The sequence below is a fragment of the Strigops habroptila genome, chromosome 3 (assembly GCF_004027225.2).
Source record: "Strigops habroptila isolate Jane chromosome 3, bStrHab1.2.pri, whole genome shotgun sequence".
Taxonomy (NCBI): domain Eukaryota; kingdom Metazoa; phylum Chordata; class Aves; order Psittaciformes; family Psittacidae; genus Strigops; species Strigops habroptila.
This window is the reverse complement of record NC_044279.2, coordinates 56,518,554-56,535,517: the sequence shown is the minus strand read 5'-3', so window position 1 is coordinate 56,535,517 and position 16,964 is coordinate 56,518,554. Positions and strand designations below refer to the sequence as shown.

Sequence of the window (16,964 nt, the reverse complement as noted above, 5' to 3'; positions counted from 1 at the left end):
AGTAATTGGAAATGTTCAAGAAGAAATGTTTAATTCTGTCAGTGATGAGGTAGAACAGCACTTATTACTGTGCTTATTTTACTTCTGCCTGTGTCATGTATGGGTTTATTAGTTCACTCTTAAGAAACAATTGCTAGAATAGCAATATTTGCAATGCTACTTTTTGTTCATCTTCTGTTGCAGAGGTGCTTTATTTGCGAAGGCTGGCTTTTTTCAACCAAATTGTATCGCCTGTCAAGAATGTTCATGTGACTCTTGGAAACCTGCCGCAGAGTCTTCCCTATTTGCTATTCAGTCCTGTTTTCTTCTCCCTATAGCAGGTAAGCACATGTTTCTGCAATGCTATTTGCAACTGGAAAATGTGTCCAATTTCAGATACCTGGTGAGTTCATTTTATTGGACTCGGTAGGATTAACATTGCTCTTCCAAAATTTCCCACAGAACCTACTGTATTTTCTGCCATAGAAAAATATCTGAATAACAGTGCAGTACTTTGGGAATTTTAACATCAGCTCATGTCAGTCTACATCCCTCTAGCTTTAGTGCAGCTTAAAAAATCGTATGCGGGAACTTTCAGCTGTGAATCTATTTACAGCTGAATCAGGGTTGTGCGCATGCAATATAGAAAATTGCTTGAATTTCTGTTCTCTGAGAGAAGTCTCTAAATAACTTTATGTCCTTGGGGAGAAAAAAAAAAAAAAGCCCTGAAGCAGGGAGCCAGAATGGGTGATGGATGTCACCCATCATGGCGACCTCAAGCTGAATGAGAGGGTTCAGATAATGTTCACCAAGATCATAGTCAGGCAACCACTGCAGAAACAGATTAAGCTGCCCTGGCTAACTGTGTATTGAAGCATATAAGGAATTCTGAAATGACCTATATATGATTGATGTGTATGTGGGTGTGGCAAGAAGTGGCACTGGACAGCTGAGTTCCTCCTCAGTATTCATTGCTAGAGCTGGATCCATGGATTCATGTTTGAGATACAAGGTTTTTAGGAAAGAGGAGATTTATACAGATTTCTTGAAATCACTTTCAGTAAATGCTAGTCATTAAAGGAGAGTGTGTATGGGGGTGTGTGTGTGCATTTATGTGAAAGTAATGTGCTTAATCTTTGATGTTGTTCGGGTTTTCTTTTAACATTATCATGGCATGTAGTAGCTCATTTTTTCAAAGCAACTTCGAAATTTTCTCAGAAGACAATTGGCAGTTTCCTCCTCTAAAAGAATTTTCTTTCTGAACATACTAAGATACTTATTTTCTCTTAAAAATTTATGAACTTTATCACTAAGCTGCAGATTCTAACCTCTGCCATGGCTTCATTTTTTTTTTTTCCTGTGGTTTTTAAGCAAGTAAGTTTTTCTAAAGTGTTTGCTCTTAAAAACTTCTGTTTTGATTTACTTGGCAGTAACACATGATTTGTTCCCAATTTGTATCAAGTGGTAAATGATGGCAATGCCTATTCCATCCTGCTTCATTGCAGTGGTAGCTGGATTTTGCTTACAGTTAGGTTACTGAGTTTCATCTCAGGCTGCAGGGGGAAATGGTTGCTTGTAATCTACAGCTCCCACTGGGGCCTTGCACCGTAATCCAATGCAAGGCTGGGACCTCCAGCAGAATTTAGGTTGTTTTGTAAGCTGGGCACAGATGTTTAACAGTGAGAGAAATCATTTTCACTTGCACTGCACTCTTTCCCTAAGGATTTCTAGGGTGGTGTTAGCTACTGCCTCTGTGGATTCCCTGAGAAGTGAGTTAGTGGTATCAGTAGCAGAGAAGGGGGTATTGTAAAATGGGAACTTGATAATTCCAAGTCATGAAGAGAGTATGGGTATGGGCATCGCTTTTCTCTGTATAAGCAATTCCTCTGGAAAAGTTGAGGGGAGAATCTGCTTATAACTCAGGAAATCCCTGCTACCTCTGCCTATGTTATTTCAAGCATACACAGAAAATTTCAGCTCCTGAACCTTCCATAAAACAAATACTCGCACCTGCTGTTAACTAAGTTAGTCTGCCAACTAATCTGTTACCAAACATGAGTTCTGTCAGCAGCAGCTCGAAATACAGCTGCTAGGAGGATTCAGCCACTGCCAGCAGAACTAAAAACTGCTCTAATGCTTCACTGAAATACTTTGAAAAGTTCACTGTGAACACTCTGTTCATTAAACTTTTTATTCTTGGTATTCTAAATAATTGCCCCTCAGAGTAAACAGAGACACGTGCATGCCTTCAGTTTCTAGCAGAGCATTTGCAAACTATCCCACTGTAAACTGGTTATAGATTACTATGTATCTGTAACCTTACTGTGATGGACAGTCAGGTCAGAGTTCCCACCGCACGAGAAGGCTAAACAGAGTAGGCCTTGAGGAACTTGCTGCCACACTGGCTTGGGGTTTGCTGACTGGAAATACTAATGAATGAAATGAAAAAACATTGTGTGGCTGCTCCAAACCCAGCATTTTATAGCCACTTGTGTTTTTTCATGGCAAAAGCCATAACTTGCTGGTAATATAATAGACTTTAAATTATGCTTATGATTTTATTGTATTCAAATTTTATATTGAAACAATGTGCATATTTTCACAGTTATATTTATTATTTGCTGTTCATTGTGGTATGATATAATTTAAATGTCTTAGGAGTTTAGTCCTACTCTAACAGCGACCATAGAAAACACATCTTGAAGGTTTCAGGTCCCCATTAGTTTACATTTGCAGGCCACGGCCTTTGTAAACAGTTTTACACAGGTTTTACTTCCTGGATGTGTCCCCTGTTATTCCACGGAAATGTCACAGGTTTCAAACCCAGCGCATACAGAAGCCTTGGCATGGCAGGGGCCTAATCAGAAGCAGCAAAGTAATATGTTTGCTGCACTTACAGGGAGACAGAAGTCAGTAGGAGAGTGTTGAGATAATAAAGGAGGTTAGCGATGTTTACTGTGTCACAGCTGATAAGCACTCAATCGTTTTGTAATCAGCATTACAGAAGTTCCTGGCAAAGTTGTAACTCTTTGTTTGCTCCCGTTTTTCTCCTCCAATACAAACAGGAGAACCTGACTATTTTTATTTATTAATTCTCCTTGTCCACTGGTGAAGCGGGTGTTAGTCTCAACTCATCTCTTCCCTAAAACTTCAGCTGATTCCCTAGCCAGAGGATGCTCTTACCCAGCAAATCTCATTTGCCTTTCTGTTGAGGCTGTCCTATGAAGGCTGCAAACTTTGTCCTTTTCTCTTTCCTTTCCCTTAATGCCTTTGATCAGCAGCAGACTGTCCCAGAAATACTCCTAATTTAATATCTCCCTACTTGAAATACCAACTGAGCTTGTAAACCAAAGATAGTTCCCAAAGGTCTCTTCATCTAAGGTCAGAGCGTGTACTTGAGGAAATGAAACGTTCATTAGTTGGATGCCAGATTATTTACATTTGTATCATGATCAATAAGGCAATCAGAGACTGGAGATGACATTCATCTCATCTAATTTTAGATATGTGCAGCTTGGAATACCATATCCATATCTGAACTACTCACATTATGTTCTCTTTATAGTCAGTGGAGAGAACAGGCACATTCCCAGCATGACTTTCATGATCAGGTTTAAATATCCCTTACAGGATGTGATGAAGTGCACCTTGGATGTGCCCAGGATTCTCCAGCAACTGTGGAATGAGGTCCAGGTTTTCCTGTACATCTCTGCTTGTGAGACGTATATACCCTGCTCCTGATGTCCATTATCTCATTTCTAAGATATATTTCCAAGATTTTCTAAGATACCTAGTATCTAGGTACCTAGTAGGTAGTGCTGAATGAGCTTAAAAATGGAAGGCCAAGCTAGAGTGAACTTTATCACAAGAGTGTCTTAATTGCACCTTCCAGTTCAGACCTCCCAGGTCACTATGCTGCTGCTATAGCTTTGGGTTTTTTTAAACACCACTGGGTACCAGTAGTAGAGTTGGAAAGCCTTTTGCCTTTAGAAAAATTACTTCAAAACATTTGAACCAAGAAGATTTTGTGTTGAAAGCATTAGGTAGGAAGCAATAGACTACAGTAAACAAACACTGAAACTTTCCATTTTATTCCAGCAGAATAAGTTTAGATGTGTTTACGTTTCATATGAGACAGTAAATTCTTGTACTAAACAAAGCAAGGAAACCCAAATGGAGTTAATGAGCCAAAAACCTGGATTCAAAAAGCCATTTATCTTTATGCCAGTCTGAGTCAAAAGTTCTGGATACTCTCCTTCCTCAAAGTGTTCAAATCTGGATCTAAAACTTTCTGGTGAAGCCAATCATCCAATCTCTAAAACAGATGACTAATAAAACTAACATAATGACACACACATATATACACATGCATCTCTCCTTTTTAACATGCGGAGTATTAGCTGAGGGGCAGGATTGGCTTAGATCTATTTCATGTATAGAGTGATTCAACTCTCCCTTCCCTGTCCTCCTCCCTTGTCCCAGTCTGGCCAAATGTTTGTGCTGGCTCCTACTGTTGCATAGCCAAAAACTGCAGAAAAGAAAAGAGTTTGGTTTTCTTTTTTCTCTTTTTTTTTTTTTTTTTTCCTTAGCAGAAAGGTAAAAGTTTTGGTTTATTTCCCTCCCCCCATTTATGCAAGCAAATGGCATCCAAAGTGCCATTGTGCATTTTATAATTGTAACCGGCTGTGATTACAGTCCCACAGAATATATTTTTGCATTTTCTTTTCTTTCGCTACGCTTCACTCGTGATTCACTCCCTAGAAGGGATTCACCCCTTTTAGGAGAAAGAGAATTCACTAGTTTCATGACCTTTTATTTCTGCAGTAGAAATGGGTGAACTCATTTGGAATAAATACAGACCAAGCCAAAACATTACACAGGATGAAGTTAATTCCAAATCTGACCTTTGAGAGTCTTAGAGGGAGGAAGAAAAGAAAAAAGGTTGTGTGTCTCTATCTTTCCATGGTGCCCTACAATTTGCAAGCACCAAAATATCACAGCAGGGACTAAGGCTTTATGGATGTGTGTTCTGGTGAAAAGCAGAACAGGGGCAAAACCGGAAGACGCGCAGGGCTATGGCCGCTTCATAGGTACACCCCAGGACAGTGGTGATGGAGCTCCTGCGTCTGTCTGGGAATGCCTAGGTGTTGGTTTGAAGCTGCTGGGATGCTGTGCTGCTCCAACCCACCTCACCACCACGGCTTGCGGGTGAGGCTCAAAAGAGCAGGAAAGGGCAACGCTTAGAAACATCATGCTCTTTTGCCCCCCATTTGATGCTGGGCTGTGGAGAACAGAGCAAAAGTGCAAGGCAAGGAGGTTCCATTTGCCTCACACCCCAGAGAGGGGTACTGGCCTAAGGTTGTTGTCCCCTTCTAAACAGGGGGTGACATTCCACTGCTCCTGCAAGCTGCCTGAGGGAATAGGGGACCAGGGATGGACCCTGCCCTGTTGCATTACGCTGCTGCCGCTGCCCCTTTCATGCCATCTGGAAAACCAAAAGTTGGGCATCTTTTAAAAAAAACTCACACACGATGGACCCCACCTGCAGTACTGCGCTCAGCTCTGCGGCCCCAACATAAGAGGGATGTGGACCTGTTGGAGCAAGTCCAGAGGAGGGTCACGAAGATGATCATAGGGCTGGAGCACCTCTCTTACAGAAACAGACTGAGAGAGTTGGGCTTGTTCAGCCTGGAGAAGAAAAAGCTCCAGGGAGACCTTAGAGCAGTGTTCCAATACCTGAAGGGGCCTACAAGAAATCTGGAGAGGGACTTTTTACAAGGACATGTTGGGACAGGACAAGGGAGAATGGCTTTAAACTGAGATGGGAGATTTAGATTAGATATTAGGGAAATATTCTTTACTGTAAGAGTGGTGAGGCACTGGCACAGGCTGCCCAGAGAAGCTGTGGCTGCCCCATTCCTGGCAGTGTTCAAGGCCAGGTCGGATGGGGCTTGGAGCAACCTGGTCTGGTGGAAGGTGTCCCTGCCCATGGCAGGGGGGTTGGAACTGGATGGTCTTTAGGGTCCCTTCCAGCCCAGATCACTCTGTGATTCTATGAATGGGCGGGCGGTTTCTAAATGTTTGCAGGAGTGAAGCTGTTTCAGCCGGCGGCCGGCCGGGTCTCAACCCCCCACCTTGGCTGCCATTTTGTGTCGCCTTCCCTGAGGCCGGCGCGGGCGGCAGGGGGCGCAGCAGCGGCCGGCACTCCCCGGTGCGGGTTCCCGGTGGAGGAGCGGGGCTGGGCAGTCGCCTCCGGCGGGCGGTGGTGACACCGCTCCCTTGGCAGCTTCTCCTCAGGTCGGGCTGCCGTAACGTGCATCCCGCCCGAAGGAGGCGTGACAAGTCGTGAGAGGCTCTGTCAGAAAGTTAAAATCTGGTTAAAAGCAACGTCCTGGGAGCACGCCTGCACTATGGTGCATTTCTGTGTGTGTGTTTTACATGGCTGTTTTCAAGGCTTCCTCCCTGTGCACCCTGAAGGGTGCATCTGAGGGGGACACCCAAGCCCAGCCCCGCCTGGCTGCCCTCCCAGGTATCCTCGTCACCTCAGGTCTTCAGCCCCTCAGGTATCATCAGGGTGAAACGTGGCATGTGGCTCAGATGCGCTTGAAATAAATAAATAATTACCAAAACCAGCTGGCTGACACAAACAGGTTTGTCAGATTTTAAGGGTCAGGTGAGCAAAGGCTGCAGTTTCTCCATGAGGCCGAGCTTTGTCCATCCTCCTGTGATCCTCCCTTCAGCAGTCACCCTGTCTTACCACAAGAGCATCAAGTTGGTGAAGTTTGGTATCGACCTATTCATAAAGACTAAAGAATCTTAAAAGGACATGAGACAGAGATTTGAACACAGAGCTCAGCACAGTCCAAGCTTCCCTACTCACAAGAGGTTTGACATTAATTTTTTTTCCCCAATGGCGTTTCCCAAATGGAGTGTGCTCTGCAGGGAGTGATTTAAGGAAGCACCGGCTGCAAGCCTGGGTCTAGCTGGCCTGGGCTTTCTCTATGAAGGAGCCATGCATCCTAGAAACAGGGCCCAGGGCTTTCGATACCAAGATCCCAGTGGTCCAGCAGAGCATCTGCGAGCCTTCCTCGAGATAAGTCCTTCAACCTTTCAGCTTTGGCGTGGGGGAGCTCAGTCTGCATAGTCTTTCAAACTGCTGGCCCAAGGGCAGTAAACCTGAAAGATCATGATGGCTCATGGCTCTCAATGCCATGAAGCCTAAAACTGAAACCTTTATTGTCCCAGCAGTTTTCTGAGGATGGGTGTGGAGGAATTTTAGTTTTCCATACGTGTAGAGTTTGAATTATTTTGCAATATAGCCTGAGTTTGGAGAACAGATCATTTGAAATGACTAAAGGAAAGCATGGTGAACAAGAAAGCTGGAACAGCAGGACTCATCAGGAAAGGGAGACAGGAAAGATGCCACAAAGCTGCTGAAGGTGCATAAACCTTCTGAATGACATCTCTGTTCTTCCACCACATCTCTCGGTAGCTTGAGGAGGCTGTTGTTTATGCTGACTTAGGTAGGGAGGAGTACCTCCTCTAGTTATCTAGTTGTTGCTACCTTGTGGGGGAAAGAAAATGTTTTCTGGAAGGAAATGTAATGGAATTTGCCTGATGTCCTTGATAATGAGGCATTCCTTCCAGGTGATAACTCAAGTGGTGATGTCATGTTGATGTCCGATTGAAGATTGAGAATGGCTAATGAGCTGGAGTGAGAGTGAAGGTTTTTCCAAACCTTGCTGTGGAGTCTAAAAAATTCCAGCACTCTGCCCTTTTAGATAAGTTATTTCCCAGAGCATCCTGAGAAAACACTGGCATGATACATACTGAGAAGTCATAGCACTGGACCTGCTGACCTGGTGAAATGAAGATTGAAAGGTACAAGGGTAAAATAATTTGTGTGATGAAGGCTTTTTTTATCCTTGCTGTTTCCACTGCCTGGTATCTCAGACTGCAGGGAGTGTCTCAGCATGTGTGTATGACAAGATGGCAAAAGGTCCCCACTTTTAAGTTCCTAACGAAAGTTCCACCATGCTGAATGCTACAGAGTCCAACTACACTGTTAGATGTTGCAATTTTGGATTATCTTTAAAATCCCTCTGGCAGTTTTTCCATTCAGGAAATTACCCTTGTAATACAAAGGGAGAATGATAAGTTTTCTGAAAGAATCCAGGCCAGGCTTTTGTGACTTCTACAGGACTACAGGATTGTGCCAGAGAGCTCTAGTACCATTTGAAGTAACAGCAGCATAGTACCACCAGAGTAAAGGATGCCCCAAATTTGCAGAGCTGTCCCTCGCATTGCATTTTTCAGTACTGAAGTGACCTCCTCGACTTATACAGAGGAGGTGGCAGTAATCTCAAGACATGGTTCATGTTTCCAGCCATGCTCACATTGTTAGAGAGAATATCACCCAAGTAATATACTGGGATTGAGAGTAAAGCCAAGATATCACTCGTAACTAACAGCTGGCCACCAGCGCGGTTTATTAGAAACTCAAGCGAGTTACCAAAGTGGGTTCTTTATCTTGGTGACCTTCCAAGGCAATCAGAGCCTTCTTGGAAGACCTTGAATCAGAAATATTTGGATGTAAAAAAAATAGCATTGCGCAGAACGCAATTGTGATCTCCCAGGGTTCACAGATTTGGAAGGCGCTGTACCATGTATAACTGTAGAAGACAGCATTGAGATACTGTAGCTGCTGTATCAAGGTCATGGTGTACTGGGATCCAATTAAAATTATGCAAGATAGGCAATTTAAGAAAGAATTCACATAGAGCTCAGGAAGGAAAAAAAATTGTATGCGTTATGAGCTCAGTTACTTTGTAAGATTAATTTTCTACTATCTCATGATCTTGCAGTAAGAGCACAAAGCACTTTAAACGTTTGATTTGCTTATTGATCAGAACGCTTGAGACCTTACTTTCTAAATCACAGTTATAGGTTTGACTTCCATTTAACAGCAAAGTTGTGGGCTTGCCTTGGAGTATATGCTGGTTGCAATGGGTTGTGAATTCAGTGGGTGGCCAACAATGAAACGTGCAACAGGCATGTCTGATGCTCAGAAAGCCACCTCCTTCCCTGGAGGTGATATGAATGGAGGGTGGTAATGCTGCAGGTCCTGTAATCGAGAGCATTGATCCTCTCCTCCTCTAACGTAACCATCATGCTTATTCAGATCACTGCTCATTCCCAGAACCTGTGAGGAGAAAATGAGGAATGATACTGCAAGCTAGGGGAATTGCCAGTTGATGGAAAGCTTGATGTTTTGGATGGGGGTGTAACAGGCCTATTCCCATCCTAATTCTCTCCTAATTTCAAGGACAAAAGATTTAGCTGTATACTGTATTTTAAGAACTGCTTATATTGTTATGCTCTGTAGACCAAAACCTGCTGCTCACAAACAGGACAGGATTTCATGGATGTTTTGAGCAAAGGCTTCTTTACAGGTATTGCTAGATTTATGACCTGTATTATATTAGGCTGGTGACTGGGGAGTTGTTCTGAGCTCAGGGCCTTGTTTTGCTAGTTGGAATACAAACACCAAGTAGAAAGGGTAAAGAAGAGCTGAAGAAGAGCTCACAGTCCAAACCAGCAAGGCAAAGACTTGATTCCCTTAGAGCCAGCTGAAGAGTGGTTTGCAAACACTGCTAGCACCAGCATTTTTATCTCCCCTTTCTTTTGCCTTTCCCTTTCCTTTATATTTAAAAACTTTGCCTGAGGAAGAATTAGCTGACCAAGAAAAACAAAAAAGGAAGAGCAAGCAGAAGAGCAAAGGGCAATTGAGAAGCAGGAGGGGAGACTGAGAAGCTTAAACAGCCATTGAACAGATAAGAAGTGTCATCCAGCAAAAAACTGTAAAAAGAAACTAGACACGGGTGGTTGCTGCAGACTGGGTGGTCCTTTTGCTCCGATGCTGGTTTCTCTTTCTGCTGAGAAGGGCTCCTAGGCATATACATGCTGTTCTGCCTCTCTTCTAGTAGTAGGGTGGTAGTCAAAGAACTCTTCTTAGGTGTCACCTTCTGCTTGCTTGGGAAGGAGATACTATCTTGAGCATTTCTTCTTTTTGACAATATAAAAGACAAACCCCATCTGAGAGTTCTACATGCAGTTGAAGGAGCAGAAAGCCCAGCTCTGTCTAAAGGGAGGCACATGCAGACACAGGGTTCAGAGGTACAGGAAGTACACAGAAGGTGTTTAAGAGGTTGGGGAGATGGCCTAGGAAGCCCACGTCCCCTCCTATAAATCAGTGCTTGGCTGCGGTGAGGGCAGAAATAAAGCAAAGGACTAGCAAAACCAAGGCTGTCCTGTGACCAGCCTCAATAAATGACAGTCAGAAACTGTCCTTGAGAGTGCCTTTATCTCCAGAGGTTGCAGTCAGTCAGTGGGATGGAGGGGGAAGGGTGTAAATAGTGCCTGTTTAGTTTCATGCTTTCTTCATTCTCTTTATTCTTTGTTTTCTGATGATAAAGGAGCTCTATGTAGATATTGTAGCAAAAGAATTGGTGAGTCATAAGGTTTGCAACTTCAGTTCCCTCTCTGCTCTTTCTATTTTTCTCCTGATAGTTGCATCTCCTTCTTCCTTTCCGCCTTGCCCCTCCTCTGCTGGCACAGCAGGACGTGCTGTGCCTTTAAGAAGTGTGGTTTCTCAGAAGACTAATTCCTGAGCTTTGGCATGTGTCAAGGCATGCCCTAAGTTTTGTGGTGTGGTTATGAAAAACTGAAGTGCATTTGTCTAAGGAGGTTTTTAACTCCTTTCTGCCATAGATACACTTTATTTCTTTGTTCTTTGCTTGCAGAGTGCTCACCATTCAGCATTTCCATAGGGACTTCTGCTCTCTTCTCCAAAAGAGGAGGGGAGATAAAGTGAAGTAGCGGGCTTTTTTTCCTATTATTCCTTTAATTAAAGTTTATATTTATTGAGTTATTTTTTTACATAGCAAAGCTCTGGTGAATAAAGCTGAGAAAGCAAATTCTCTGGCTGATTATATCCTCCCGCTGGCACCAATAACTCTGCAGTGTTAACCTGTCATTGCAGCAGCAGCGCAGTGTAGCCAAAGGCACGTTGACCCGTAGCAGTCACAGCAATGGCAGTTTTATTACAAATTTTATATATTGTGAATTTCTTAATGTTCCCATTCATGAACATTACTTTTTGCTTCCTTTCCTCTCTTATCATGGTCAGAAAGAAACTTGTAAGAAGACAATATGATTGTCTGTCAAAATTAACATAGCATTACGTAGATAAAATTTAGGGTGTTGGTTTGTTGTTGTTTTGGTTTTGGTTGGGTTTTTTTTCTTAGCAAATCTCATTCTTTTGAAACCAAGTGTATGCTTGGGGAAATCTGCCTGTTTTTTTTTTTTTTTTGACATTTAGCAGGGGCAGCAACATGATCTTTAAACCACAGCTCCCAGCGAGAACGTGGCAGGCATTACCAGCATACTAGGAGGTAACTACGGAATTACCCTTGGTGATTGTTTTAAAAGCCGTGTTTGCTATGAGGTCCTGGATCTGTATGCTAACGTTTTCTTGTAATAACAGCATAAATCCTCTTGGGCTGTCAGCCTATTTTCATGTACCTGTACTTTGGTTTAGGCTTCAAGATAGCAAGTAAGCCTAGGTGAGAAGAATTGCCGTGGCGGCTCCAGGACTTACCATGCAGTCACCCGCAGGATGTCGGCCCCACAGATGAAAGAACGATGTCTAGTAGAGACAGGCCTGGTTTTATGAGGAGAGATGTTGGAGGGTAGGGAGGAGCAGGAGCTAGGGCTGGTTGTGCCTTCTGCATTGAGGTGGTTGTGTGGCTTTGATTAAATCACTTAACCTTTGAGCTGCAGGTTTCGAGTGAGTGAAACAGCGGTATTAGCACCGTGTATGGCATGCTGGGATTAAATGAATTAACGTAACAGTACTTTACAGTCTCAGCTCTGTAAATGCGCTGAGTGCAGCTGTTCTATTTAAGAACCTTGTAGTGCTCGTTATTGAGCCTACAGCCCCTGCCAATCCCCTGTCCTCCCCACCCTCCCAATTAGTTCGGTCAGTGCTCTTATTCCCTCTCCATGACCAATAGTGAGCAATCTCTGCCGCTTAGCCTCTAGATCCTCAAGCAGTGCTGTATTGTGACAACCGTCTTCACAAGTGGCTACAGAGGAGCAGCTGCACCGCAAGCCCTGGTGAGGGGCTCTGTCTTCTGCATCACCCTGCAGCTGCCCAGGCCCAGGGAGTCCCCAGCTACCCAGTCCCTGCAGCATCCCCTCAGTAGTGTGCTGGAACGGGAGGTAGAGGTCCTGGGATCTCTTGACATCTCTGCCACCTGCTCATGGGGTGGCCTTCGCAAGTCACATCACTTTTCTCTTCTTCACGGTTAACGCTGAAGTGTGGATCGTATCTTTTACCTTCATACCCAACAACTCAAGCTGAATTAATGAATGCTGTGAAGTCAGGGATGCCAGTGGATGCGCAGGACAATGTAAATGTGAAGTATTACTCTGCAATTATGGGCGGAGGGGTGGTAACCCTTGTTGAAAATTATTTATTTTATCATAAATCAACATTCGATCAGGTGGAATCATAGGAAGGAGGAAGAAGTGTAGAGAAAGCCTGTTCTCTCTTACCTCAATCTGAAATTTTTCAGGAAGCTGGAATGCTGCCTCTCCCACATGTTTCGTTCATGTGTCGACTCTGAATCTAGTACTGGTTGCTGAGATTGATGGAGTGGCATAAAAATAGTCTGATTTCTAAAGGTGTAATATTTCAACGTACAGATGGAAAGAGATCCTTTTTTTCTTCATCTTTTGGTATTTGGCATTTTATGAGGAAGTGAAGTACTGCTTTTTGCAGCATTGTCTGGCATATCCAAGGCTCGTACAGCAGCTCCTTGGGTTCAGTCAAGTAGCTAGTTGAGGATTTTAGGAAAAAAGGCAGATGAAATGTTATTATGTAGCTGCTGACATACTGGCATCATCAGGGTACAGTTTGTAAAGTGTCCAGTGCTGATGAGAGATCAAAGAGTTAAAAATTCCAAGGATTTAATCCAGTATGATAATATTTTGTGAGGTCTATCAAATTCGCAGTGAGAAGCAGAGAAGCAACTGAGCTAGTTGGAGAATGAAACTAGATGGAATTATATTGCCACAGGTTTATCTAACTAGTTGTTTCACTTAACAGGCTAGATGCACATTTATCTGAGCCCTCAGCAGAAGCTCAGACCCAGTTGTGCTCCCCTGCTCTCCTGGGCTGTATTATCCTCAGAAATGGAGTGCCCTTCATCCGATTTGAACAAAGCAGTGTTCTGCTGTATCTATTTTTGGGCACTGATTTGTATGCTGTAGCAGCCATCTCATTCCTTAGAATACAGCCATATATTGTTGTGTTTGTTTTCCTTTTGCTGCTGTGTACATAGTGGATTGTTGTTCGTTTGTTTGAAGGATTTAAACATCTGGAAGAGACCGGGGATAGCGATGTCTTTGTACATAGGTTAGATGTGGAGCTGCAGGTCCCTTCCAAAGTGACACATTTATGTGCCATCTACTGTGATGCTTATTTGTGTACTTGAGGGTTTTGGTGTGGGAAGGACAATCAATATAATGCTAATCCAAGGCGCCAGATAAAATTACTACTGCTGAAACTAGCACAAGCTTAAAATGCATCTAGTTCCTGGGTAGTTCTGCAGCTGGTTCCCACAGAGGTAATACCAGTTATAAATTTTGGAAGTAAATTTTTTATATGCAGTAAGCTTAAGTGGGTTTGGGTGAGTAGTGAGAGGAATCAGTTTTCACTAAAGATGTGTCAGTAAATGATGCACATAGGGCAGATCTCGCTGTGAGAAATTCAGTTCTCCTGTAATGTAAGCTTTGCCATATTATTTGGACACAAACAAATCCAATTATAGCCTGAATCTAGACAATAGGTCATCAGAGATGAAAATAGTAAGTAGAAAGTGGGGAAAAAAAGAAAGTGTAAGTTCTTCTGTATTGCAGCCCCATTTCCAGTGACTGCAAGGTTACTCTGCAGGGAGCCCTGGTGGCTTTTACCAGACTATTTGCAGACCAATGAAGTAGTAACAGAAGAGCAGTTCTTATGCACTGGCTCAGTCTATTGCAAACATTTTTGTTTCTGAGAAAGCTAATCGCTGTTTTGTTGCATTACACCCCAGCAGATGAGCCAGGCAATCCTGAATTTAAAACAGAACCGCAAGTGAGTGACAGCGAGCTAAGCACAGGCTGGAGTCTTGTAGCAGCATATCCTTCAGCTCCAGTGCTGCAGTCAGAGAGAGAAAGATTTTTCCTTTGAAGATAAGACACCTGGGGCTTTTGTAGAAACTAAGTATGCCCCGAGTTGTGCAGCTGTTATCTTGATTTAAAAATAAAGAGGCAGAGAAAGACAAAGCATCTGGCTCTTCTGTGCATCACCAAAAATTCCTCAAATGCTAAAACCCGAACCAGCACTTTTCATTCTGCACTTGTGACGCTTGCGAATACTTCCCATCTCGTGGCTTATGTGACACTTCCAGCGGAAGCAGGCTCCCAGGCGAGCCGTGAGGCTGTGCTGAGTGCGTACGGGAGAGCGGGAGTGTGCCTATGTATATGTATGAGTGAGGGAGCGAGAGCGCGTGTGTGCAGTGTCGTAACGTGGCAGGGCACAGGCAGTTATGAAACTTTCCAATAGTCTCAGTGCGTCAGTATTGGTTGCTTGGGTGTTGGGGTTTTTTTTTTCCTGTCCGTTGCCCTCCAGTTTCATTTCCGAGTGCAGAGAGAGGGAGGGAGAGGGTGAGAAATGCTCGCAGAGCCCCCCACGCTGCTGGAGGAGCCGAGCAGTTCCCACGACAGGTGGAGCACGCCACCGCGGCGCTGAGCGAGATTCCCAGGTCATGGTGCCTGGGGACAGGGGGAGGGCAAGCCCTCGCACTTGGGGCAGCTGCAGTTGCAAGGGGCCCCTTCCAAGTGCTGCAGCAGCAGCCAGAAGTTTGACTTTTATTTTTTGAAAGGACTGGAGAAATTATTAACCACAGTTGATGACGTCAGAGTTGATCTGATTAAAGGTTTGTTTTCTTGCTGGCAGAGGTGTGCTCCGTAGAGACTGGTTCTCTCTTCTTTTTTTTTTAAGTTTCTTTTTTGAACAGCAAACGGAGGGAACTGCTCGTACTGCTGCCACTACTGCTGCTCCAGCTGCGTGTGTGTGTGTGTAAACAGGATGGTGTATCTGTAGCTGCCACGCTCAAACACACATTTGACCATGAGGACTCTTCGCAGGTTGAAGTTCATGAGTTCGCCCAGCCTCAGTGATCTGGGCAAGAGAGAGCAGGCAGCCTTGGATGAGCGGGGGACCCAGCAGCGACGGGCCTGCTCCAACGCTACCTGGAACAGGTAAGGTCTCGCACGATGTGCCGACTCCCCTGCAGCCTCTCCGTGATTATTTGGGCTGCTTTGCCCCCAGCTCGGCAAGATTACAGTACGTCGGGCTTCTTCGTTCGCGTGTTCCACAGATCAGAGTTTGCGTTCAAGTAAAAGACGGGAGCGGCTTTTCTCTCCCTTGCTGTTAACCTTCCTCTTGAAGGCTGATAGCAGAGAGCCCTTCCTGCAGATGGCTCAGCCTGCTCTTCCTTGTGATGGACAAGGACTTAATTCAAAGGGCCCTGCTACAAATAGTCTTTGTGTCACTCTAAGTACTCTCATTTGAGGTTGATTTGGTTTATTTTAGTTATAAAAGATTTAAATATGCACAACTATTAAACTACATTATCTTTAGCTGCATAACTATATATATTGCTGTTGTTGATACGCATATGACAAAGTCTACTGAATTTGCTCACATTAATACAAATATGTGCGTATGTCCGCACGCAAGCACACACACTTTGGACAGAGAGAAATTGTGTTTATACATTTGAATTTTATTACTGTTTGACAAAAAAATCCCACTCAAACATTTTGTTGTGAATGTCACTTAGCACAGATATTCAGAAAGCGTCTTAATGACCATTTTGGTGACACTCTTAAAGATGAGTCTGAGTCATTAGGAATTATATTCTTATGTCCTTTTTGAAAATGAAATGTCATCTCCCCTTGGTCACCGCTCAAAAAGTGTCTTTTGTAATATTTTATAGTTGTATGTTGGTAAAGCTGTAGTAAGAAAACCACCAGTGAACTATAGACACATTTGTTAAAGATATTTCAGTTTTGAGGGGAAAAAAGAATTGTAAAATAATCACCTCTCTGGCCCTCTCACCACTCAATTTGTGGTTTTATGTCAGCATTATGAATTAGTTGTTGAATGCAGGCAGCACACCAAGCACTGAAACTGTACTGGTCACAAAAGAGAGTTGGTTTCTGCTCAAATATCATGCAATTTATATGACCTGGAGTTACACCCGAGGTCTGGATGGTGGTGCTAATTAACGGCTAGACTGGGCCACCTTGGCTCGTGCCAGTTGCGACTTCACTTAGTCAGTAGTCCCATGGGAAGCAGCACTGAGTAAGATATTCCTTAGTGTGAACCAAGGTGACAGAATACAGTCCTCAAAGCCTTTTTGTGATGGTATGCTGACAGCTTTTGTCGGCACGGATTAGCGTTTCCAGGTCTTGCTTGCGGGGAGGGAGCTGTGGAGGCAGATGCGAATGGTGAGCAGGTCAGTTATCGGGCTTGCTGGGAGGGGGAAGAACTCCAGGCAGTCAAACCAGAGGGTTTTCCTAAGTGAGCTGGAGCAAGAGGTTGTTACTTTTTACTCAAACAGGACAGGTGTAGCTCTGGCGAGATATAGTTGGCAGTTAGTAAGCTAGACATCTGCAGGTTTCATCCAAACGATTAGACAACTGTCCTGTTGCCTTTTCCTGGTATAGGTGTCCACAAGCCATCCTGTCACTGTTCTGTATGAACTTGGGCCTAACCGTGCTTTCCTGCCGTGGATTGCCTTTTGCCTGTGCAGGGATTGCTGGGCCATCCCTGCTGTTTGGTGGCACAGGCCTCCAAGACGCCTCGAGAG

At 44.0% G+C, this 16,964-nt stretch overlaps 1 protein-coding gene across 9 annotated transcripts in view; it reads left to right on the top strand.

Moving 5' to 3' along the window:
* Positions 1 to 16,964, top strand: part of PRR5 (proline rich 5) — a 91,221-nt gene that overhangs the window by 22,577 nt on the left and 51,680 nt on the right. For 5 of the 9 annotated variants that reach the window (XM_030479030.1, XM_030479033.1, XM_030479032.1 and 2 more), the window contains 2 exons: positions 184 to 320; positions 15,235 to 15,348. In XM_030479030.1, the coding sequence (XP_030334890.1) occupies positions 15,245 to 15,348 (104 nt within the window). In that variant the 5' untranslated portion in view covers positions 184 to 320; positions 15,235 to 15,244. Of the gene's footprint in view, positions 1 to 183; positions 321 to 15,088; positions 15,349 to 16,964 lie in introns of all 9 variants that reach the window. The other 4 variants (XM_030479027.1, XM_030479026.1, XM_030479028.1 and 1 more) reach the window with 1 other exon arrangement.